We start from the raw sequence: 24,449 nt of genomic DNA, 5'->3' as shown, positions 1-24,449 counted from the left end.
CTGCGAAGACGCTATGAAATTGATTGATGTGCGCTCTAACCATCGACTGGCTATTCCTGGTGAATGACAAACTGTTAAGCCAATTGGTAGAAAGATCATTTATATTCCCATAGTATCTTGAATTTCCGAAACGATAAAAAACGTAAAGCCTATGGACATGGAGAAAGGCAGCTCGGGCATGAAGCTATAGGCCTACAAATCAAGTGAGGTGACTGTACCTCAGTTTTCATTCGGTTATCAGGATTTGGAACTAGAATCAACAGAGAGCAAACATGTGATTCGTGACCGAAGCAAGCAATGACAATGTTATAGCTTCGATACTGCCCCTATTCGGCAAGAAAATAAACGGCAATGTTTTTGACGTTGTTTCGCGGGGATTATGCTACTATTCTCGGTTTTGAAAGGGAGAGAGCCAGGCATCACAGCGCGGCACTAGAGAAGCCGGAGGTTAATCACGTTTTCAGCACCTAGACAGCTCCTTGTGGAAGAGGTCTATATTCGGCAGCAAGGAGTCCCTTCTACGATCGCGGGGGAAGCCCTCAACCCTCACTAGCAAATTTGGAGCGGTGTAGCCAACAACACACACAACGTTCTGACCTTTCTTCCTCCACTCTCCAACGATGCCGGTTATTTGGTGGTCAGTCAGGGACACTTAATATAATCTTGCTGAACGACGATGGTGCTTGCATTTCGGCTCCAGTCTTTTCGTTTTGCACAGGATTCTAAGCAGCAGCAGGGGTGCTTGTCCAATGTAAAAGTGCTAAGGAAGGCAGCAGCCTACACATCGCCACGAGCTTGGAGTACGAGCCTCACTCACGCTGATCATCACATAGGGAGACATTACCACGAGCACGCGGCCAACGGGAGGCTCGATTAGACTGTCAACAATGTAAATCAAGACAGGTAGGAAGGTTCTTTTTTGGTTGAACTGAATAATAGATTAGTTGTACATTGCCGGGGCACTCCCTCGGTGTAGCCTACAACGGGGACCACCCCCGCTTTACGCACTAGGCTACTATAGTCTCTCGAGTCTCTGCTTCTATATTCAGGTACTACAGCGACTAAGTATAGTCCTAACGTGGATTAATGCTTGGTTTAGTCCGTTTCAATTACAATTTCCAGTAGGGTTACATTATTATTAGTTCCTGAACAGGGAGGCAAACATTTGCATGTCAAGCTACCTGTCCATTTGGTTTTGACGTGGATATGGGGCTGAGTTGTGCTTTGAATTTTATGCAATACTACAGAAAAGCCGTGTAAAATGATGTAAGTGTGAAGAAACCTCAGTTGCGAAGTAAGGGGGCCGTTAGCCTACTTTACTATTCAATAAACTGTGTGAGACCCAGCGCATGTTCCAAATGGCCCACACAGGCTCACTTAAATGTAGTGCACTATATAGTAAGTAGATTAGAGGCGAGATGGATCTGAACTGATAGGCTCCTGTAGTTTATTAAGGTCATGCAGAGACCAGTGGACAGACCTCTACTTGATATTTTGTGCTGATCAGGCAAAGCACAGTCTATGAACTCTCACCATTCAAACACCATGGTCGAAAAAAGGGTATTCAAGAGAATTTGCTTAACATAACCCTTTATACAGTAAGTTGGGATGTGCTAACAACCTCCAGTTGTTGTAGTCTTTAGTAGAAGTCTCTCAATATACCTTCTCACCAGCACCATCTGAAATGTAATGATGGGCAACACAGAAAGATTTGACCTGTAATGTCTCTCACATCTTCTCCATTTAAAGTATTGGTACTGTAGTGTATGTCTTGCGTTTAAAGTGTGATTGAATGACTCATACATAGCCTACCATACTCTCAGGGGATTGCCATAATAATGTGTCACTGTCTGTCATCAATCATATCTAAATAAAGACCAAGCACCTGGGTAGGTTTTCACTCATGCATGTCCTGTTTCAAGCGTAATGGATTTTCCCATCATTAACTCAACAATGGACTCATTCTATGGTGAGAGCAGCTCTTTAGGAGTATTATCCAGCAGACATGCAGGTGATGTGCTCTTACTATAGACATAGAATGAATCATCGTTTACTTTGAAGAATTGCTGTTGTAGGTTACTCTTCAAGCTACAATTATAGTTCTTCATTGTCTCAATATCCCCATACTGTTTCTGGTGCCAGTATACAATGTTTTACTGAACTCATAAACATCTTAGTGTAATACGGATGTAATATGGTTGTAGTACATGTCAGGTGTAATTGATATTTAATTCAATCCCCAGGTTCAACATGAGTCCAGCAAAGTATATCTGGTGTGGTGATCTCAGAAGAGAGGCATAGCCTGACTGAGAACTGAGTGAAGATCATAGCCTCCTCCTCTTCCTCTCTCCATCACCATCCACCAACATGGCTAACCCTCAGTAAGTATAGTACATTACACCACCCAGTGTGTGTGTCTCCTCTCTGTCCCCCCCAGAACATGACCTGTGCTCAGTAAGACCCCCCATAACATGACCTGTGCTCAGTAAGACCCCCCCATAACATGACCTGTGCTCAGTAAGACCCCCCATAACATGACCTGTGCTCAGTAAGACCCCCCATAACATGACCTGTGCTCAGTAAGACCCCCCCATAACATGACCTGTGCTCAGTAAGATCTCTCTTTCCCCAGAACATGACCTGTGTTCAGTAAGACCCCCCATAACATGACCTGTGCTCAGTAAGATCTCTCCCCCATAACATGACCTGTGCTCAGTAAGATCTCTCTCCCCCCATAACATGACCTGTGCTCAGTAAGACCCCCCCATAACATGACCTGTGCTCAGTAAGATCTCTCTCCCCCATAACATGACCTGTGTTCAGTAAGATCTCTCTCCCACAGAACATGACCTGTGCTCAGTAAGATCTCTCTCCCCCATAACATGACCTGTGCTCAGTAAGACCCCCCCATAACATGACCTGTGCTCAGTAAGATCTCTCTCCCCCCATAACATGACCTGTGTTCAGTAAGATCTCTCTCCCACAGAACATGACCTGTGCTCAGTAAGATCTCTCTCCCCCCATAACATGACCTGTGCTCAGTAAGATCTCTCCCCCCCATAACATGACCTGTGTTCAGTAAGATCTCTCTCCCCCCATAACATGACCTGTGTTCAGTAAGATCTCTCTCCCCCATAACATGACCTGTGTTCAGTAAGATCTCTCCCCCATAACATGACCTGTGTTCAGTAAGATCTCTCTCCCCCCATAACATGACCTGTGTTCAGTAAGATCTCTCTCCCCCATAACATGACCTGTGCTCAGTAAGATCTCTCTCCCCCATAACATGACCTGTGCTCAGTAAGATCTCTCTTCCCCCAGAACATGACCTGTGCTCAGTAAGATCTCTCTCCCCCATAACATGACCTGTGCTCAGTAAGATCTCTCTCCCCCATAACATGACCTGTGCTCAGTAAGATATCTCTCCCCCAGAACATGACCTGTGTTCAGTAAGATATCTCTCCCCCCATAACATGACCTGTGTTCAGTAAGATCTCTCTCCCCCCATAACATGACCTGTGTTCAGTAAGATCTCTCTCCCCCCATAACATGACCTGTGTTCAGTAAGATCTCTCTCCCCCCATAACATGACCTGTGTTCAGTAAGATCTCTCTCCCACAGAACATGACCTGTGCTCAGTAAGATCTCTCTCCCCCCATAACATGACCTGTGCTCAGTAAGATCTCTCTCCCCCCATAACATGACCTGTGTTCAGTAAGATCTCTCTCCCCCCATAACATGACCTGTGTTCAGTAAGATCTCTCTCCCCCCATAACATGACCTGTGTTCAGTCAGATATCTCTCCCCCAGAACATGACCTGTGCTCAGTCAGATATCTCTCCCCCAGAACATGACCTGTGCTCAGTCAGATATCTCTCCCACCCAGAACATGATCTGTGCTCAGTCAGATATCTCTCCCACCCAGAACATGACCTGTGCTCAGTCAGATATCTCTCCCACCCAGAACATGACCTGTGCTCAGTCAGATATCTCTCCCACCCATAACATGACCTGTGCTCAGTCAGATATCTCTCCCACCCATAACATGACCTGAGCTCAGTCAGATATCTCTCCCCCAGAACATGACCTGTGCTCAGTCAGATATCTCTCCCCCAGAACATGACCTGTGCTCAGTCAGATATCTCTCCCACCCAGAACATGATCTGTGCTCAGTCAGATATCTCTCCCACCCAGAACATAACCTGTGCTCAGTCAGATATCTCTCCCCCAGAACATGACCTGTGCTCAGTCAGATATCTCTCCCACCCAGAACATGACCTGTGCTCAGTAAGACGTTTCCCTCTTTACCAGACTTCTCTGACCTCCTCCCACCTCTCTTCCTGAATAATAAATATGGTATTGTACACACAGGCATACACGCAAACACACTGACACACACGCACACACACAGAGAAAGTGAGAGAGAGATAGCGAGAGGGAGAGAGAGACAGAAAGGGAGACAGAGACAGAGAGAGGCTGAGCGAGAGGGAGAAAGAGAGAGGGAAAACGACAATGGCCCTGTTACAGAGAGAGGCAGAGCTCAATGATATTGCAGAGGGACACCTCATCGGTCAGCTCATTTGGAATTCTGCAGTCTAGCCTCTCTTTCACAAATTCCTCTTACCTTGCCATTTTTTCTTGCTATCCTCAAGTCTTTTGATTGGTTGATTTATTGATGAGTGTGTGAGAGAGAGAATGTGTTTGTGTGTGAGATAGAAAGAGAGAGCGATAGATAAAGAGATAGAAACAAGATAGTTCAACATTTCCATGCAGAAACATACCTGACTAATTAACAATTGCTTATGCAGTGATGATCTTCTTAGTGGTTACTCCCAGTTGCGTGATCAGTAGGGATGGTGAGAGGCCAGGACAGGTCTGGTCTAATGGAGACGTGTAGTGTAGGGCGATTGGACCAAGGAGACTGAAGAGAAGGCTTACGTCTTTAGGCCTGATCTTGACTGTGGCATCTATAGTTCCTTGAGCTTATTTGGTCTCACTTGACTTAGTCTTCAGCAGGCTGTATGTAACTAGCCATGCTCATTATCCAAACCTGTAATAAATGAATGGTAAATGAAAAGCCCTCCTTCACTGTTCTCTGTCCGTTTGTGTGACAGCCAGTCAGGGGAGTGGATTTATTCTGTTCCCTGTCGGTCCGATTCTATTCTGTCACTCTGTCCTGCTCAGTCAGTGGCGTAGGGCTGTAGCCTATCTTTGGGCCCAGTTGTTTAAGATTCTGAAGGGTTGTCGTTGCAGGACAGCACCATTCATCTTTCTCTCCGTCGCTGTTCACCCTGTTTTTTATTCAATGCCAACAGGAGGGTGGGGAGATTGGAGGGCTCTGCCTCTGTTGTTCAGCATGCTGAGGTTGACAAGCACATGGTGTTTGTCTGAGCAGGGTCATGTTCCTGTGAGTCTTTTCCAAGCAGAACAGTAACACAGGGATGTATGGATGTTTGGGCCAGCTGATCTATTAGACCTCATCTATTACAGAAGATAACAAGGAATCTGTTAGGAAGTCTCCATTACATGCATCTAGGTTTAGTAGCGGGAAACAAATTGTTTTTGTTGTTGTTGTGAAGAGGGTGCTATTTCATGCTGTAGGTGATTCGCATCTTAGCAAATGTCTGGATTGAAACAGTACTTTATTTCATTCCTGATGATTTTCTGCCTAGAAAATCCTTTCTGGAAGTTATATCGTTTAACATATTACAAATCAAGTCTATATCATAATACAGCCCATTCCCATTTCACTAATCACTTTTCTACGCAGGCTCCTTAGCTTTGAGCCTCAGGTAACCTCAAACACACTGCAGTTCAGTCCGGCTGTAAGGAGCCAAGACCTTTCCTCTGCTGACAGTACAGCACAGCAGCTCTCCAGGAGGGTCTCTCATCATCAGTGTGTCTCCCAGTCCTGGTATCTGTAAAGGTCAGATGAGACTGGTCACACTGTGCCTGTCTGAAACATGCCATGCCTACAGCTTCCTGAAACCAGACTCATTTATCATTATGGAGATTTCCTGCATAAAGTCAAGGCTGATGGAGTGTACACATAGGCTAGCACATAATGTAATATTAGGAAAGGCATCAAGACAAAGCCTAAGAGGAAGAGGTGAAGGAAGGTTTAGAAAGCAGATTTGTGTGTCTTTGTGGATGGGTTGAATGGAGTGGAGTGAGCATGTACATGGGTTGGATGGAGTGGAGTGAGCATGGACATGGGTTGAATGGAGTGGAGTGAGCATGTACATGGGTTGAATGGAGTGGAGTGAGCATGTACATGGGTTGGATGGAGTGGAGTGAGCATGTACATGGGTTGAATGGAGTGGAGTGAGCAGTGAGCATGTACATGGATTGGATGGAGTGGAGTGAGCATGTACATGGGTTGAATGGAGTGGAGTGAGCATGTACATGGGTTGGATGGAGTGGAGTGAGCATGTACATGGGTTGGATGGAGTGGAGTGAGCATGCACATGGGTTGAATGGAGTGGAGTGAGCATGTACATGGGTTGGATGGAGTTGAGTGAGCATGTACATGGGTTGGAAGGAGTGGAGTGAGCATGTACATGGATTGGATGGTGGAGTGAGCATGTACATGGATTGGATGGTGGAGTGAGCATGTACATGGGCTGGATGGAGTGAGGTGAGCATGTACATGGATTGGATGGTGGAGTGCGCATGTACATGGGTTGGATGGAGTGGAGTGAGCATGTATATGGGCTGGATGGAGTGGAGTGAGCATGTACATGGGTTGGATGGAGTGGAGTGAGCATGTACATGGGCTGGATGGAGTGGAGTGAGCAGTGAGCATGTACATGGATTGGATGGAGTGGAGTGAGCATGTACATGGGTTGGATGGAGTGGAGTGAGCATGTACATGGGTTGGATGGAGTGGAGTGAGCATGTACATGGGCTGGATGGAGTGGAGTGAGCAGTGAGCATGTACATGGATTGGATGGAGTGGAGTGAGCATGTACATGGATTGGATGGTGGAGTGCGCATGTACATGGGTTGGATGGAGTGGAGTGAGCATGTATATGGGCTGGATGGAGTGGAGTGAGCATGTACATGGGTTGGATGGAGTGGAGTGAGCATGTACATGGGTTGGATGGAGTGGAGTGAGCATGTACATGGGTTGGAAGGAGTGGAGTGAGCATGTACATGGATTGGATGGTGGAGTGAGCGTGTACATGGATTGGATGGTGGAGTGAGCATGTACATGGGCTGGATGGAGTGGAGTGAGCATGTACATGGATTGGATGGTGGAGTGAGCATGTACATGGGTTGGATGGAGTGGAGTGAGCATGTACATGGGCTGGATGGAGTGGAGTGAGCATGTACATGGGTTGGATGGAGTGGAATGAGCATGTACATGGATTGGATGGTGGAGTGAGCATGTACATGGGTTGAATGGAGTGGAGTGAGCATGTACATGGATTGGATGGTGGAGTGAGCATGTACATGGGTTGGAAGGAGTGGAGTGAGCATGCACATGGGTTGGATGGAGTGGAGTGAGCATGTACATGGGTTGGATGGAGTGGAGTGAGCATGTACATGGGTTGGAAGGAGTGGAGTGAGCATGTACATGGATTGGATGGTGGAGTGAGCATGTACATGGGTTGGATGGAGTGGAGTGAGCATGTACATGGGTTGGAAGGAGTGGAGTGAGCATGTACATGGATTGGATGGTGGAGTGAGCATGTACATGGGCTGGATGGAGTGTAGTGTGCATGTACAGTGCCAGTCAAAGGTTTGGACACACCTACTCATTCAAGGGTTTTTCTTATTTGTACTATTTTCTATATTGTAGAATAATAGTGAAGACATCAAAACTATGAAATAACACATATGGAATCAGGTAATAACCAAAAAAGTGTTAATCAAATCCAAATATATTTTAGGTTTTAGATTCTTCAAAGTAGCCACCATTTACCTTGATGACAGCTTTGTACACTCTTGGCATTCTCTCAACAATCTTCACCTGGAATGCTTTTGCAACATTCTTGAAGCAGTTCCCACATATACTGAGCACTTGTTGGTTGCTTTTCCTTCACTCTGCGGTCCAACTCATCCCAAACCATCTCAATTGGGTTGAGGCCGGGGGATTGTGGAAGCCAGGTCATCTGATTCAGCACTCCATCACTCTCATTGGTCAAATAGCCCTTACACAGCCTGGAGGTGTGTTGGGTCATTGTCCTGTTGAAAACAAATGACAAGTGCAAACCCGCATATCGCTGCAGGATGCTGTGGTTGCCATGCTGTTTAAGTGTGCCTTGAATTCTAAATAAATCACTGACAGTGTCACCAACAAAGCATGAAATTCGATCATGGGGCGGCAGGTAGCTTAATGGTTAGAGCATTGGACTAGTAAATGAAAGGTTGCAAGATCAAATCCCGACCTGACAAGGTAAAAATCTGGCGTTCTGCCCCTGAACAAGGCAGTTAACCCACTGTTCCTAGGTCGTCATTGAAAATAAGAATTTGTTCTTACCTGACTTGCCTAGTTAAGTAAAATAAAATGAAGGCCTGATTCACGCAATGTCCTCTGAACAGTTGATGTTGAGATGTATCTGTTACTTGAACTCTGAAGCATTTATTTGGACTGCAATTTCTGAGTCTGGTAACTCTCTAATGAACTTATCCTCTGCAGCAGAAGTAACTCTGGGTCTTCCTTTCCTGTGGTGGTCCTCATGGGAGACAGATTCATCATAGAGCTTGATGGTTTTTGCAACTGCTCTTGCAACTGCAAAGTTCTTGACATTTTTCGGATTGACTGACCTTAATGTCTTAAAGTAATGATGGACTGTCAATGCTCTTTGCTTATTTGAGCTATTCTTGTCATAATATGGACTTGGTATTTTACCACCCTTATCTTGTCACAACACAAGTGATTGGCTCAAACGCATTAAGAAGGATAGAAATTCCACAAATTAACTTTTAACAATGCACACCTGTTAATTGAAATGCATTCCAGGTGACTAACCTCATGAAGCTGGTTGAGAGAATGCCAAGAGTGTGCAAAGCTGTCATCAAGGCAAAGGGTGGCTACTTTGAAGAATCTCAAATATAAAATATATTTTGATTCGTTTAACACTTTTTTTGGTTAAACGAATCAAATATGATTCCATATTTGTTATTTCAAAGTTTTGATGTCTTCACTGTTATTCTATTACGTAGAAAATAGTAAAAATAAAGAAAACCCCTGGAATGAGTAGGTGTGTCCAAAACTTTGACTGGTACTGTACATGGGTTGGATGGAGTGGAGTGAGCATGTACATGGGTTGAATGGAGTGGAGTGAGCATGCACATGGGTTGAATGGAGTGGAGTGAGCATGTACATGGGTTGAATGGAGTGGAGTGAGCATGTACATGGGTTGGATGAATTGGAGTGAGCATGCACATGGGTTGAATGGAGTGGAGTGAGCATGCACATGGGTTGAATGGAGTGGAGTAAGCATGCACATGGGTTGAATGGAGTGGAGTGAGCATGCACATGGGTTGAATGGAGTGGAGTGAGCATGCACATGGGTTGAATGGAGTGGAGTGAGCATGTACATGGGTTGAATGGAGTGGAGTGAGCATGCACATGGGTTGAATGGAGTGGAGTGAGCATGTACATGGGTTGAATGGAGTGGAGTGAGCATGTACATGGGTTGAATGGAGTGGAGTGAGCATGCACATGGGTTGAATGGAGTGGAGTGAGGATGCACATGGGTTGAATGGAGTGGAGTGAGCATGTACATGGGTTGAATGGAGTGGAGTGAGCATGCACATGGGTTGAATGGAGTGGAGTGAGCATGCACATGGGTTGAATGGAGTGCTATGCGAGATGTGCATCAAGTGTCTAGAGATGCTGTATACATGGAACAACACACTGTTAGATATGGTGGAGCCTTGAACACTAACTCATACTGATGGCTTGCTTCTCCAATGTTCTCTGCAGCAGCTGGTGGTTACAATCAGACAGCTGCTGCTTTTTACTTGGCCAGGTTCGGTGGGTTTAGCTCTGCAGGGCTTTCCACAACTTGAGTACTTTAAGGTGTGTTGATCACATACTGTAGCCTAGTCCAACCAACCCAAGTACACTAGAATATGGATTGGTGTTGCTTTTCTGGATTATGAAACTACGGAAGGTTGGTGGCACGTTAATTGGGGAGAACGTGCTTATGGTAAGGATTGGAGCAGAGTCAGTGGAATGGTATCAAATACATCGAACACATGGTTTCCATGTGTTTGATGCCATTCCATTTGCTCCGTTCCATCTTTATTATGAGCCGTCCTCCCCTCAGCAGCCTCCACTGTATGAAACACTGATGTGTCTGTCCAACTTACACAAACAGTACATTGCAAGTGGTGCGATGATCTTCTTTGTGGTTGCTCCCAGTTGCGTGACCTTCTGTATGTTCAGTGGACTGCCTTAAGCCAATTATGCAACATGAATAATGACCTTTTCGACCTGGCCCATAACACTTCTAATTCTATCATTTGGCTGGGGGCAGGCTGTGTGTATGTGTCCCAATGCCCCAAGGGAGACTCTGCTCGTCTTTCCCACTAACACACATAACCTCTGCAGAGTGCCATGGCTTTTTCCAATGTCTTAGAGTGACTTCTATGTATTGTATGTATGTACTGTATATAAACTATTCTTCTGAGCTTTTCTGCTGTGTGACTTTGTAGTACACATATGTGATCCCTTTGGGAATTTAACTCACAATCTCTTACCAACTGAGCCACACAAGACGACAGGAGTCTTGGGCCACCACTGTCCATATACTTCCATTGGCAGCTAGCCACAGCACTGGGTCCCTGCTTTACATGCAGTTGTGCTGGGATGAGATGATGAGGTGTGGGGCTCTGAACAGCTTGTGTCTGCCATGACTGATCAGATGGCTGTGTTGATCAGTAGGGATGGTGAGAGGCCAGGACAGGTCTGGTCTAATGGAGACGTGTAGTGTAGGGCGAGAGGACCATGGAGACTGAAGAGGAGGCTTACGTCTTTAGGCTGATCTTGACTGTGGCATCTATAGTTCCCTGAGTTTACTTGGTCTCACTTATAGTCGAATAGTAGTATTTATTTGAATTTTTCTCCATTTTATAAGGTCATTGTCTCATGTACATAAACCCACACTGGGAAACACTCAGGGTCACTATCATTTAGGCCTACTGTGTTCAAGTAGTGTTTTGATCCTGACAACATGCTGTATATTTTCTCTGCTGCTGCCATCACCATTCCAGGTATATGTAAATGTAATTGGTGAATAAAGGTGATATACTCTGATTTACTCCTCACTCTGAGGTAAAAGAGTCACTTCCTGACTAGTATTTCTTCCCAGAGGTCTCTGTGTACTTGGAAAAAGAAAACCAGTGTTGGAGGGGAGCATATTAAGTAGGGATTAGTCATAATGCTGGCCTTCAGACATAGACCACATTAACATTTCAGATGGGGGTTCAGCTCGGGATGATGCGTGCCAAGCTCGTAAGAGAGAGAGAGCTTTCTCCACTGATTATGTGTACCATGTAACCTCTCTGTTTCACAAGACAGACACTGTTATCCGTCAGGCTTATCGTGAGAATTTCCTTAGAAATCCTTGTTAACTGCTTGAACTATTTCTTATGTGAATGTGTGTCAGAAGAACACACCTGGATATGTGTGTGTGTGTGTGTGTGTGCGTGTGTGTGTGTGTATTCAGTGTGTGTGTGTGTGTGTGTTTGTTCGTGGACATACAGTAGGAACCACTCCAGGTGTGGTCTGCTCCCAGTCCGTTGTCCTTGTGAAGGTTAGTGAGTCACTGTAGAGATTAGATTGGTCCTGGGTGCCTCCGAGGCCACTGACTCCCCACAACACAAGCACTTTACTGCACACCCTGGTCCTAGTGATGGTGAGGGGGCACTGCCCTCTAACTGCACAGGTCAACCCTGATCCTATCAACAGACCATTACTGTTGACTTATCTCTTAATACTTATAATGGAACTACAACATGGTTTTCTTTCATTATGTAGGAGGTCGATATTGTTTTATTTAGCCTTGAGGAGTTGGAAGTGAAGGTGGAGGTGGAGGGGGAGATGGAGGAGAAGGTGGGGGAGGAGAATGTATGGGAAGAGTAGAAGAAGGTGGGGGAGGAGGAGGAGGGGGAGGTGGAGATGGAGGAGGCGGGGGAGGTGGAGATGGAGGAGAAGGTGGGGGAGGAGGTGGAGGTAGAGGAGGAGGGGGAGGTGGAGATGGAGGAGAAGGTGGGGGAGGAGAATGTGTGGGAAGAGGAGTAGAAGGTGGAGGAGGGGGAGGAGGTGGAGGTGGAGGAGGAGGGGGAGGTGGAGATGGAGGAATAGGTGGGGGAGGAGAATGTGTGGGAAGAGGAGTAGAAGGTGGAGTAGGAGTAGAAGGTGGAGGAGGAGAATGTGGGTGAGGAGGAGGAGTAGAAGGTGGGAAGGAGGTGGAGGAGGATGAGGAGTAGAAGGTGGGGAGAAGGTAAAGGCAGATGAGGTAGAGGAGCAGGTGGAGGGGGAGGTGGGGGAGGATGAGAGGAGGAGGTGCAGGAGGGGGAGGATGAGATGAGGAGGAGGAAGGGGAGGAGGAGGAGGATGACTGAGCTAGAGTACAACTGGAGCACTGTCTGACCTTCTAAACCCAGAACCCACAGCCCTGTGAAGACTCATAATTACACAACCTAAAGGCACAGCCCAGTGGAGTGCCTCACAGTACAGTCCAGTGGAGCGCCTCACAGTACAGCACAGTGGAGTGCCTCACAGTACAGTCCAGTGGAGCGCCTCACAGTACTGCACAGTGGAGCGCCTCACAGTACAGCCCAGTGGAGCGCCTCACAGTACAGTCCAGTGGAGCGCCTCACAGTACAGCACAGTGGAGTGCCTCACAGTACAACCCAGTGGAGCGCCTCACAGTACTGCACAGTGGAGCGTCTCACAGTACATCACAGTGGAGCGTCTCACAGTACAGCACAGTGGAGCGCCTCACAGTACAACCCAGTGGAGCGCCTCACAGTACTGCACAGTGGAGCATCTCACAGTACAGCACGGTGGAGCGCCTCACAGTGGAGCGCCTCACAGTACAGCACAGTGGAGCGTCTCACAGTACAGCACAGTGGAGCGCCTCACAGTACAGCACAGTGGAGTGCCTCACAGTGGAGTGCCTCACAGTACAACCCAGTGGAGCGCCTCACAGTACAGCACAGTGGAGCGTCTCACAGTACAGCACAGTGGAGCGCCTCACAGTACAACCCAGTGGAGCGCCTCACAGTACTGCAGAGTGGAGCGTCTCACAGTACAGCACAGTGGAGCACCTCACAGTGGAGCGCCTCACAGTACAGCCCAGTGGAGCACCTCACAGTACAGCACAGTGGAGCGCCTCACAGTACAGCCCAGTGGAGCGCCTCACAGTACAGCACAGTGGAGCGCCTCGCAGTACAGCACAGTGGAGCGTCTCACAGTACAGCACAGTGGAGCGCCTCACAGTGGAGCGCCTCACAGTACAGCCCAGTGGAGCGCCTCACAGTATAGCACAGTGGAGTGCCTCACAGTACAGCCCAGTGGAGCGCCTCACAGTACAACCCAGTGGAGCGCCTCACAGTACAGCACAGTGGAGCGCCTCACAGTATAGCACAGTGGAGTGCCTCACAGTACAGCCCAGTGGAGTGCCTCACAGTACAGCCCAGTGGAGCGCCTCACAGTACAGCACAGTACAGCCCAGTGGAGCGCCTCACAGTACAGCACAGTGGAGTGCCTCACAGTACAGCCCAGTGGAGCGCATCACAGTACAGCCCAGTGGAGCACCTCACAGTACTGCACAGTGGAGCGTCTCACAGTACAGCACAGTGGAGCGCCTCACAGTGGAGCGCCTCACAGTACAGCCCAGTGGAGCACCTCACAGTACAGCACAGTGGAGCGCCTCGCAGTACAGCACAGTGGAGTGCCTCACAGTACAGCCCAGTGGAGTGCCTCACAGTACAGCCCAGTGGAGTGCCTCACAGTACAGCCCAGTGGGGCGCCTCACAGTACAGCACAGTGGAGCGCCTCACAGTACAACCCAGTGGAGCGCCTCACAGTACTGCACAGTGAAGCGTCTCACAGTACAGCACAGTGGAGCGCCTTACAGTGGAGCACCTCACAGTACAGCACAGTGGAGCGTCTCACAGTACAGCACAGTGGAGCGCCTCACAGTGGAGCGCCTCACAGTACAGCACAGTGGAGCGTCTCACAGTACAGCACAGTGGAGCGCCTCACAGTACAACCCAGTGGAGCGCCTCACAGTACTGCACAGTGGAGCGTCTCACAGTACAGCACAGTGGAGCGCCTCACAGTGGAGCGCCTCACAGTACAGCCCAGTGTAGCGTCTCACAGTATAGCACAGTGGATTGCCTCACAGTACAGCCCAGTGGAGCGCCTCACAGTACAGCCCAGTGGAGTGCCTCACAGTACAGCCCAGTGGAGCGCCTCACAGTACAACCCAGTGGAGCGCCTCACAGTACTGCACAGTGAAGCGTCTCACAGTACAGCACAGTGGAGCGTCTCACAGTACAGCACAGTGGAGCGCCTCACAGTGGAGCGCCTCACAGTACAGCACAGTGGAGCGTCTCACAGTACAGCACAGTGGAGCGCCTCACAGTACAACCCAGTGGAGCGCCTCACAGTACTGCACAGTGGAGCGTCTCACAGTACAGCACAGTGGAGCGCCTCACAGTGGAGCGCCTCACAGTACAGCCCAGTGTAGCGTCTCACAGTATAGCACAGTGGAGTGCCTCACAGTACAGCCCAGTGGAGCGCCTCACAGTACAGCCCAGTGGAGTGCCTCACAGTACAGCACAGTGGAGCGCCTCACAGTACAGCACAGTGGAGTGCCTCACAGTACAGCCCAGTGGTGCGCCTCACAGTACAGCACAGTGGAGCGCCTCACAGTACAGCCCAGTGGAGCGCCTCACAGTACAGCACAGTGGAGTGCCTCACAGTACAGCCCAGTGGAGCGCATCACAGTACAGCCCAGTGGAGCACCTCACAGTACTGCACAGTGGAGCGTCTCACAGGACATGACAGTGGAGCGCCTCACAGTGGAGTGCCTCACAGTACAGCACAGTGGAGCACCTCACAGTACTGCACAGTGGAGCGTCTCACAGTACAGCACAGTGGATCGCCTCACAGTGGAGCGCCTCACAGTACAGCCCAGTGGAGCACCTCACAGTACAGCACAGTGGAGCGCCTCGCAGTACAGCTCAGTGGAGTGCCTCACAGTACAGCCCAGTGGGGCGCCTCACAGTACAGCACAGTGGAGCGCCTCACAGTACAACCCAGTGGAGCGCCTCACAGTACTGCACAGTGAAGCGTCTCACAGTACAGCACAGTGGAGCGCCTTACAGTGGAGCACCTCACAGTACAGCACAGTGGAGCGTCTCACAGTACAGCACAGTGGAGCGCCTCACAGTGGAGCGCCTCACAGTACAGCACAGTGGAGCGTCTCACAGTACAGCACAGTGGAGCGCCTCACAGTACAACCCAGTGGAGCGCCTCACAGTACTGCACAGTGGAGCGTCTCACAGTACAGCACAGTGGAGCGCCTCACAGTGGAGCGCCTCACAGTACAGCCCAGTGTAGCGTCTCACAGTATAGCACAGTGGATTGCCTCACAGTACAGCCCAGTGGAGCGCCTCACAGTACAGCCCAGTGGAGTGCCTCACAGTACAGCCCAGTGGAGCGCCTCACAGTACAACCCAGTGGAGCGCCTCACAGTACTGCACAGTGAAGCGTCTCACAGTACAGCACAGTGGAGCGCCTTACAGTGGAGCACCTCACAGTACAGCACAGTGGAGCGTCTCACAGTACAGCACAGTGGAGCGCCTCACAGTGGAGCGCCTCACAGTACAGCACAGTGGAGCGTCTCACAGTACAGCACAGTGGAGCGCCTCACAGTACAACCCAGTGGAGCGCCTCACAGTACTGCACAGTGGAGCGTCTCACAGTACAGCACAGTGGAGCGCCTCACAGTGGAGCGCCTCACAGTACAGCCCAGTGTAGCGTCTCACAGTATAGCACAGTGGAGTGCCTCACAGTACAGCCCAGTGGAGCGCCTCACAGTACAGCCCAGTGGAGTGCCTCACAGTACAGCCCAGTGGAGCGCCTCACAGTACAGCACAGTGGAGTGCCTCACAGTACAGCCCAGTGGTGCGCCTCACAGTACAGCACAGTGGAGCGCCTCACAGTACAGCCCAGTGGAGCGCCTCACAGTACAGCACAGTGGAGTGCCTCACAGTACAGCCCAGTGGAGCGCATCACAGTACAGCCCAGTGGAGCACCTCACAGTACTGCACAGTGGAGCGTCTCACAGTACATGACAGTGGAGCGCCTCACAGTGGAGTGCCTCACAGTACAGCACAGTGGAGCACCTCACAGTACTGCACAGTGGAGCGTCTCACAGTACAGCACAGTGGATCGCCTCACAGTGGAGCGCCTCACAGTACAGCCCAGTGGAGCACCTCACAGTACAGCACAGTGGAGCGCCTCGCAGTACAGCTCAGTGGAGCGCCTCACAGTACAGCACAGTGGAGTGCCTCACAGTACAGCCCAGTGGTGCGCCTCACAGTACAGCACAGTGGAGCGCCTCACAGTACAGCCCAGTGGAGCGCCTCACAGTACAGCACAGTGGAGTGCCTCACAGTACAGCCCAGTGGAGCGCATCACAGTACAGCCCAGTGGAGCACCTCACAGTACTGCACAGTGGAGCGTCTCACAGTACATGACAGTGGAGCGCCTCACAGTGGAGTGCCTCACAGTACAGCCCAGTGGAGCACCTCACAGTACTGCACAGTGGAGCGTCTCACAGTACAGCACAGTGGAGCGCCTCACAGTGGAGCGCCTCACAGTACAGCCCAGTGGAGCACCTCACAGTACAGCACAGTGGAGCGCCTCACAGTACAGCACAGTGGAGCGTCTCACAGTACAGCACAGTGGAGCGCCTCACAGTGGAGCGCCTCACAGTACAGCCCAGTGTAGCGCCTCACAGTATAGCACAGTGGAGTGCCTCACAGTACAGCCCAGTGGAGCGCCTCACAGTACAGCCCAGTGGAGTGCCTCACAGTACAACCCAGTGGAGCGCCTCACAGTACAGCACAGTGGAGCGCCTCACAGTACAGCCCAGTGGGGCGCCTCACAGTACAGCACAGTGGAGCGCCTCACAGTACAGCCCAGTGGGGCGCCTCACAGTACAGCACAGTGGAGTGCCTCACAGTACAGCCCAGTGGAGCGCATCACAGTACAGCCCAGTGGAGCGCATCACAGTACATCACAGTGGAGTGCCTCACAGTACAGCACAGTGGAGCGCCTCACAGTACATCACAGTGGAGCGCCTCACAGTACAGCACAGTGGAGCGCCTCACAGTACAGCACAGTGGAGCGCCTCACAGTACAGCACAGTAGAGCGCCTCACAGTACAGCACAGTGGAGCGCCTCACAGTACAGCACAGTGGAGCGTCTCACAGTACATCACAGTGGAGCGCCTCACAGTACAGCACAGTGGAGCGTCTCACAGTACATCACAGTGGAGCGCCTCACATTACAGCACAGTGGAGCGCATCACAGTACAGCACAGTGGAGCGTCTCACAGTACAGCACAGTGGAGCGCCTCACAGTACAGCACAGTGGAGCGCCTCACAGTACAGCACAGTGGAGCGCCTCACAGTACAGCACAGTGGAGCGCCTCACAGTACAGCACAGTGGAGCGCCTCACAGTACAGCACAGTGGAGCGCCTCACAGTAGAGCCCAGTGGAGTGCCTCACAGCACCTCACAGTGCCTCACAGTACAGCACAGTGGAGCGCCTCACAGTACAGCACAGTGGAGCGCCTCACAGTACAGCACAGTGGAGCACCTCACAGTAGAGCCCAGTGGAGTGCCTCACAGTACATCACAGTGGAGTGCCTCACAGTACAGCACAGTGGAGCGCCTCACAGTACATCACAGTGGAGCGCCTCACAGTACAACCCAGTGGAGCGCCTCACAGTACTGCACAGTGAAGCGTCTCACAGTACAGCACAGTGGAGCGCCTTACAGTGGAGCACCTCACAGTACAGCACAGTGGAGCGTCTCACAGTACAGCACAGTGGAGCGCCTCACAGTGGAGCGCCTCACAGTACAGCACAGTGGAGCGTCTCACAGTACAGCACAGTGGAGTGCCTCACAGTACAGCACAGTGGAGCGCCTCACAGTACATCACAGTGGAGCGCCTCACAGTACAACCCAGTGGAGCGCCTCACAGTACTGCACAGTGAAGCGTCTCACAGTACAGCACAGTGGAGCGCCTTACAGTGGAGCACCTCACAGTACAGCACAGTGGAGCGTCTCACAGTACAGCACAGTGGAGCGCCTCACAGTGGAGCGCCTCACAGTACAGCACAGTGGAGCGTCTCACAGTACAGCACAGTGGAGCGCCTCACAGTACAACCCAGTGGAGCGCCTCAATGTACTGCACAGTGGAGCGTCTCACAGTACAGCACAGTGGAGCGCCTCACAGTGGAGCGCCTCACAGTACAGCCCAGTGTAGCGTCTCACAGTATAGCACAGTGGAGCGCCTCACAGTACAGCCCAGTGGAGCGCCTCACAGTACAGCCCAGTGGAGTGCCTCACAGTACAGCTCAGTGGAGCGCCTCACAGTACAGCACAGTGGAGCGCCTCACAGTACAGCCCAGTGGTGCGCCTCACAGTACAGCACAGTGGAGCGCCTCACAGTACAGCCCAGTGGAGCGCCTCACAGTACAGCACAGTGGAGTGCCTCACAGTACAGCCCAGTGGAGCGCATCACAGTACAGCCCAGTGGAGCACCTCACAGTACTGCACAGTGGAGCGTCTCACAGTACATGACAGTGGAGCGCCTCACAGTGGAGTGCCTCATAGTACAGCCCAGTGGAGCACCTCACAGTACTGCACAGTGGAGCGTCTCACAGTACAGCACAGTGGAGCGCCTCACAGTGGAGCGCCTCACAGTACAGCCCAGTGGAGCACCTCACAGTACAGCACAGTGGAGCGCCTCACAGTACAGCACAGTGGAGCGTCTCACAGTACAGCACAGTGGAGCGCCTCACAGTGGAGCGCCTCACAGTACAGCCCAGTGTAGCGCCTCACAGTATAGCACAGTGGAGTGCCTCACAGTACAGCCCAGTGGAGCGCCTCACAGTACAGCCCAGTGGAGTGCCTCACAGTACAACCCAGTGGAGCGCCTCACAGTACAGCACAGTGGAGCGCCTCACAGTACAGCCCAGTGGGGCGCCTCACAGTACAGCACAGTGGAGCGCCTCACAGTACAGCCCAGTGGGGCGCCTCACAGTACAGCACAGTGGAGTGCCTCACAGTACAGTCCAGTGGAGCGCATCACAGTACAGCCCAGTGGAGCGCATCACAGTACATCACAGTGGAGTGCCTCACAGTACAGCACAGTGGAGCTCCTCACAGTACATCACAGTGGAGCGCCTCACAGTACAGCACAGTGGAGCGCCTCACAGTACAGCATAGTGGAGCGCCTCACAGTACAGCACAGTAGAGCGCCTCACAGTACAGCACAGTGGAGCGCCTCACAGTACAGCACAGTGGAGCGTCTCACAGTACATCACAGTGGAGCGCCTGACAGTACAGCACAGTGGAGCGTCTCACAGTACATCACAGTGGAGCGCCTCACATTACAGCACAGTGGAGCGCATCACAGTACAGCACAGTGGAGCGTCTCACAGTACAGCACAGTGGAGCGCCTCACAGTACAGCACAGTGGAGCGCCTCACAGTACAGCACAGTGGAGCGCCTCACAGTACAGCACAGTGGAGCGCCTCACAGTACAGCACAGTGGAGCGCCTCACAGTACAGCACAGTGGAGCGCCTCACAGTAGAGCCCAGTGGAGTGCCTCACAGCACCTCACAGTGCCTCACAGTACAGCACAGTGGAGCGCCTCACAGTACAGCACAGTGGAGCGCCTCACAGTACAGCACAGTGGAGCACCTCACAGTAGAGCCCAGTGGAGTGCCTCACAGCACCTTACAGCGCCTCACAGTACAGCACAGTGGAGCGCCTCACAGTACAGCACAGTGGAGTGCCTCACAGTACAGCCCTGTGGAGCGCCTCACAGTACAGCCCAGTGGAGTGCCTCACAGTACAGCCCAGTGGAGTGCCTCACAGTACAGCCCAGTTGAGTGCCTCACAGCACCTCACAGCGCCTCACAGTACAGCCCAGTGGAGCGCCTCACAGTACAGCACAGTGGAGCACCTCACAGCACCCCACAGCGCCTCACAGTAGAGCACAGTGGAGCGCCTCACAGTACAGCACAGTGAAGTGCCTCACAGATCCTCACAGTACAGCCCAGTGGAGCGCCTCATAGCTCCTCACAGTACAGCCCAGTGGAGAACCTCACAACTCCTCACAGTACAGCCCAGTGGAGCGCCTCACAGCACCTCACAGTACAGCCCAGTGGAGCGCCTCACAGCACCTCACAGTACAGCCCAGTGGAGCACCTCACAGCACCTCACAGTACAGCCCAGTGGAAAACCTCACAGTACAGCCCAGTGGAGTGCCTCACAGTACAGCCCAGTGGAGTGCCTCACAGTACAGCTTAGTGGAGCGCCTCACAGTACAGCACAGTGGAGTGCCTCACAGATCCTCACAGTACAGCCCAGTGGAGCGCCTCACAGCGCCTCACAGTACATCACAGTGGAGTGCCTCACAGATCCTCACAGTACAGCCCAGTGGAGCGCCTCACAGCTCCTCACAGTACAGCCCAGTTGAGAACCTCACAGTACAGCCCAGTGGAGCGCCTCACAACTCCTCACAGTACAGCCCAGTGGAGAACCTCACAGTACAGCCCAGTGGAGCGCCTCACAGTACAGCACAGTGGAGCACCTCACAGTACATCACAGTGGAGTGCCTCACAGTACAGCACAGTGGAGCGCCTCACAGTACATCACAGTGGAGCGCCTCACAGTACAGCACAGTGGAGCGCCTCACAGTACAGCACAGTGGAGCGCCTCACAGTACAGCACAGTAGAGCGCCTCACAGTACAGCACAGTGGAGCGCCTCACAGTACAGCACAGTGGAGCGTCTCACAGTACATCACAGTGGAGCGCCTCACAGTACAGCACAGTGGAGCGTCTCACAGTACATCACAGTGGAGCGCCTCACATTACAGCACAGTGGAGCGCATCACAGTACAGCACAGTGGAGCATCTCACAGTACAGCACAGTGGAGCGCCTCACAGTACAGCACAGTGGAGCGCCTCACAGTACAGCACAGTGGAGTGCCTCACAGTACAGCACAGTGGAGCGCCTCACAGTACAGCACAGTGGAGCGCCTCACAGTACAGCACAGTGGAGCGCCTCACAGTAGAGCCCAGTGGAGTGCCTCACAGCACCTCACAGCGCCTCACAGTACAGCACAGTGGAGCGCCTCACAGTACAGCACAGTGGAGCGCCTCACAGTACAGCACAGTGGAGCACCTCACAGTAGAGCCCAGTGGAGTGCCTCACAGCACCTTACAGCGCCTCACAGTACAGCACAGTGGAGCGCCTCACAGTACAGCACAGTGGAGTGCCTCACAGTACAGCCCTGTGGAGTACCTCACAGTACAGCCCAGTGGAGTGCCTCACAGTACAGCCCAGTGGAGTGCCTCACAGTACAGCCCAGTGGAGTGCCTCACAGCACCTCACAGCGCCTCACAGTACAGCACAGTGGAGCGCCTCACAGTACAGCACAGTGGAGCACCTCACAGCACCCCACAGCGCCTCACAGTACAGCCCAGTGGAGAACCTCACAACTCCTCACAGTACAGCCCAGTGGAGCACCTCACAGCACCTCACAGTACAGCCCAGTGGAGCGCCTCACAGCACCTCACAGTACAGCCCAGTGGAGCACCTCACAGCACCTCACAGTACAGCCCAGTGGAAAACCTCACAGTACAGCCCAGTGGAGTGCCTCACAGTACAGCCCAGTGGAGTGCCTCACAGTACAGCTTAGTGGAGCGCCTCACAGTACAGCACAGTGGAGTGCCTCACAGATCCTCACAGTACAGCCCAGTGGAGCGCCTCACAGCGCCTCACAGTACAGCACAGTGGAGTGCCTCACAGGTCCTCACAGTACAGCCCAGTGGAGCGCCTCACAGCTCCTCACAGTACAGCCCAGTTGAGAACCTCACAGTACAGCCCAGTGGAGCGCCTCACAACTCCTCACATTACAGCCCAGTGGAGAACCTCACAGTACAGCCCAGTGGAGCGCCTCACAGCACCTCACAGTACAGCCCAGTGGAGTGCCTCACAGTACAGCCCAGTGGAGTGCCTCACAGTACAGCCCAGTGGAGTGCCTCACAGCACCTCACAGCGCCTCACAGTACAGCACAGTGGAGTGCCTCACAGTACAGCCCAGTGGAGTACCTCACAGTACAGCCCAGTGGAGTGCCTCACAGTACAGCCCAGTGGAGTGCCTCACAGTACAGCCCAGTGGAGTGCCTCACAGCGCCTCACAGTACAGCACAGTGGAGCGCCTCACAGTACAGCACAGTGGAGCGCCTCACAGTACAGCACAGTGGAGAGAGAGAGAGAGAGAGAGGGGGGGGACAATCACTGACTGTGAATCAGTGGGAGACCGCTTACAACCTCCCTCTTCTCACCCTTCTCCTCCTCCTCTTCTCCCACTTCTGTTCCTACTCTTCCCCCTCTTCTCTCGTTCCTAACTTCACATTTGCAAGAGCTCCGATCCACTCATCTGACAATGGGAGGCTTGTGAGCGTAGAGGAGAGCAACGTCACAGCAAACATGATACATCCGCATCTGCTCTGGTCTAAAAATATGCACCACAGGGCACAACTGAGGCTTGTGGATGGGCTGTGTGATGGGCTGTGTGATGGGTTGTGTGATGCTGCAAGAGGCCTGGCCCACAATAGAAACTTCTATGTATTACCGTATCCATACTCTGGAGGTGCTGACACAGCTGTATAGAGGTGTTTAACTATACTACAGAGGAGAATGAAACGACAGTGTCAGGTGTTGTGCTTTGTGCTCCCTCAGTGTGTGTTTGCAAAATCAGTTGACGTACACTCTTAGAAATAGGGTTCCAAAATGGTTCTTCAGCTGTCCCCATAGGAGAACCCCTTTGGGTTCCATGTAGAACCCTCTGTGGAAAGGGTTCTACCTGGAGACAAAAATCGTTCTTCAAGGGTTCTCCTATGGGGACAGCCAAATAACCCTTTTAGATTCTAGATATAACTTTTTTTCTTAGAGTGTAGGTACCGATTTAACGTCTATAAGTTCAGTCTGCTTGTTTGATGAAATGCTAACACTTGGCAGGAGTGAGACAGAATAATGTTAATGTTTGTTCTATTGTGCGACAGGACAGAGCTTTTTCAATAACTTTCTGTGTTTGTATCATTTCAACTTTTGTTCCACCCCAGCAGAGGAAGTCATGCATATCAGACAATAATCCATGTCAAATCACTGGATATGCTCAGTTTGTTCCCTTTGTCATGGTGCTCTGGTACCTCCCTACAGAAGAGGCTCAGCCTCTACCACTACTCAGGTCACTGTGTGTGTTTCAATCAGATATCATTGATGCACCAACTCGCCAATAGCCAAGTTGGTGTTTTTCTACATAACTTCAATGGACTTTATTTCCCTGTTTTGTTTGTTTCAAAGTAATACATGAACACCATCATCTCATAGTTTTGATTCTCAGACTTTGATATAGGATCTGGATCTCCAGCAACCCACAACATTGTGTTTAGGGATATGGTTGAGCAGGCGGTTGGGTTGTAGGACCTGGAGGTAAATGGTTGAGCAGGCAGTTGGGTTGTAGGACCTGGAGGTAAATGGTTGAGCAGGCGGTTGGGTTGTAGGACCTGGAGGTAAATGGTTGAGCAGGCGGTTGGGTTGTAGGACCTGGAGGTAAATGGTTGAGCAGGCAGTTGGGTTGTAGGACCTGGAGGTAAATGGTTGAGCAGGCGGTTCGGTTGTAGGACCTGGAGGTAAATGGTTGAGCAGGCGGTTGGGTTGTAGGACCTGGAGGTAAATGGTTGAGCAGGCGGTTGGGTTGTAGGACCTGGAGGTAAATGGTTGAGCAGGCGGTTGGGTTGTAGGACCTGGAGGTAAAGGGTGAAGCCAGAGCCAGTGGAGTTAGAAGGTGAAGAGGCTTGAGCTCAGTGGGCTAACACAGTCGTCTTCTCTCCCTGTGTGTTTAGTGACGTGGTGGAGCAGCAGGCTGGAGGCCTATCAGACCTGGAGATCATCTCCCAGCCAGACCCAGTGGAGGAGCATGGTGTGCAGGAGATGAACCCTTCCTGCATGGCTCCTGTCCAGCTGGTCAGCTTCGGCTACAGGGACCTTCCTCTGGCCCACCTGGACCTCTCCCTGGCCGGATCACAGCTCCTCTCTAACCTGGATGAGGACGACAACAGGGAAGGGTGAGGCAATACAACTGTATTCATCCATTGAAA

General features: G+C 51.5%; 1 protein-coding gene across 1 annotated transcript; it reads left to right on the top strand.

Annotated features, from left to right (window-relative positions):
- The first annotated feature begins 172 nt into the window (after positions 1-172).
- Positions 173-24,420, top strand: LOC135552779 (transmembrane protein 266-like). Its single transcript, XM_064984624.1, has 3 exons — positions 173-903; positions 2,244-2,381; positions 24,195-24,420. Exons 2-3 carry the CDS (start codon positions 2,368-2,370, stop codon positions 24,418-24,420), a joined length of 240 nt encoding a protein of 79 aa, XP_064840696.1. The 5' UTR covers positions 173-903; positions 2,244-2,367.
- Positions 24,421-24,449: the final 29 nt, after the last annotated feature.

Source organism: Oncorhynchus masou, chromosome 2 (genome assembly GCF_036934945.1).
Source record: "Oncorhynchus masou masou isolate Uvic2021 chromosome 2, UVic_Omas_1.1, whole genome shotgun sequence".
NCBI lineage: Eukaryota > Metazoa > Chordata > Actinopteri > Salmoniformes > Salmonidae > Oncorhynchus > Oncorhynchus masou.
This window is presented reverse-complemented; position numbering and strand designations above follow the sequence as displayed.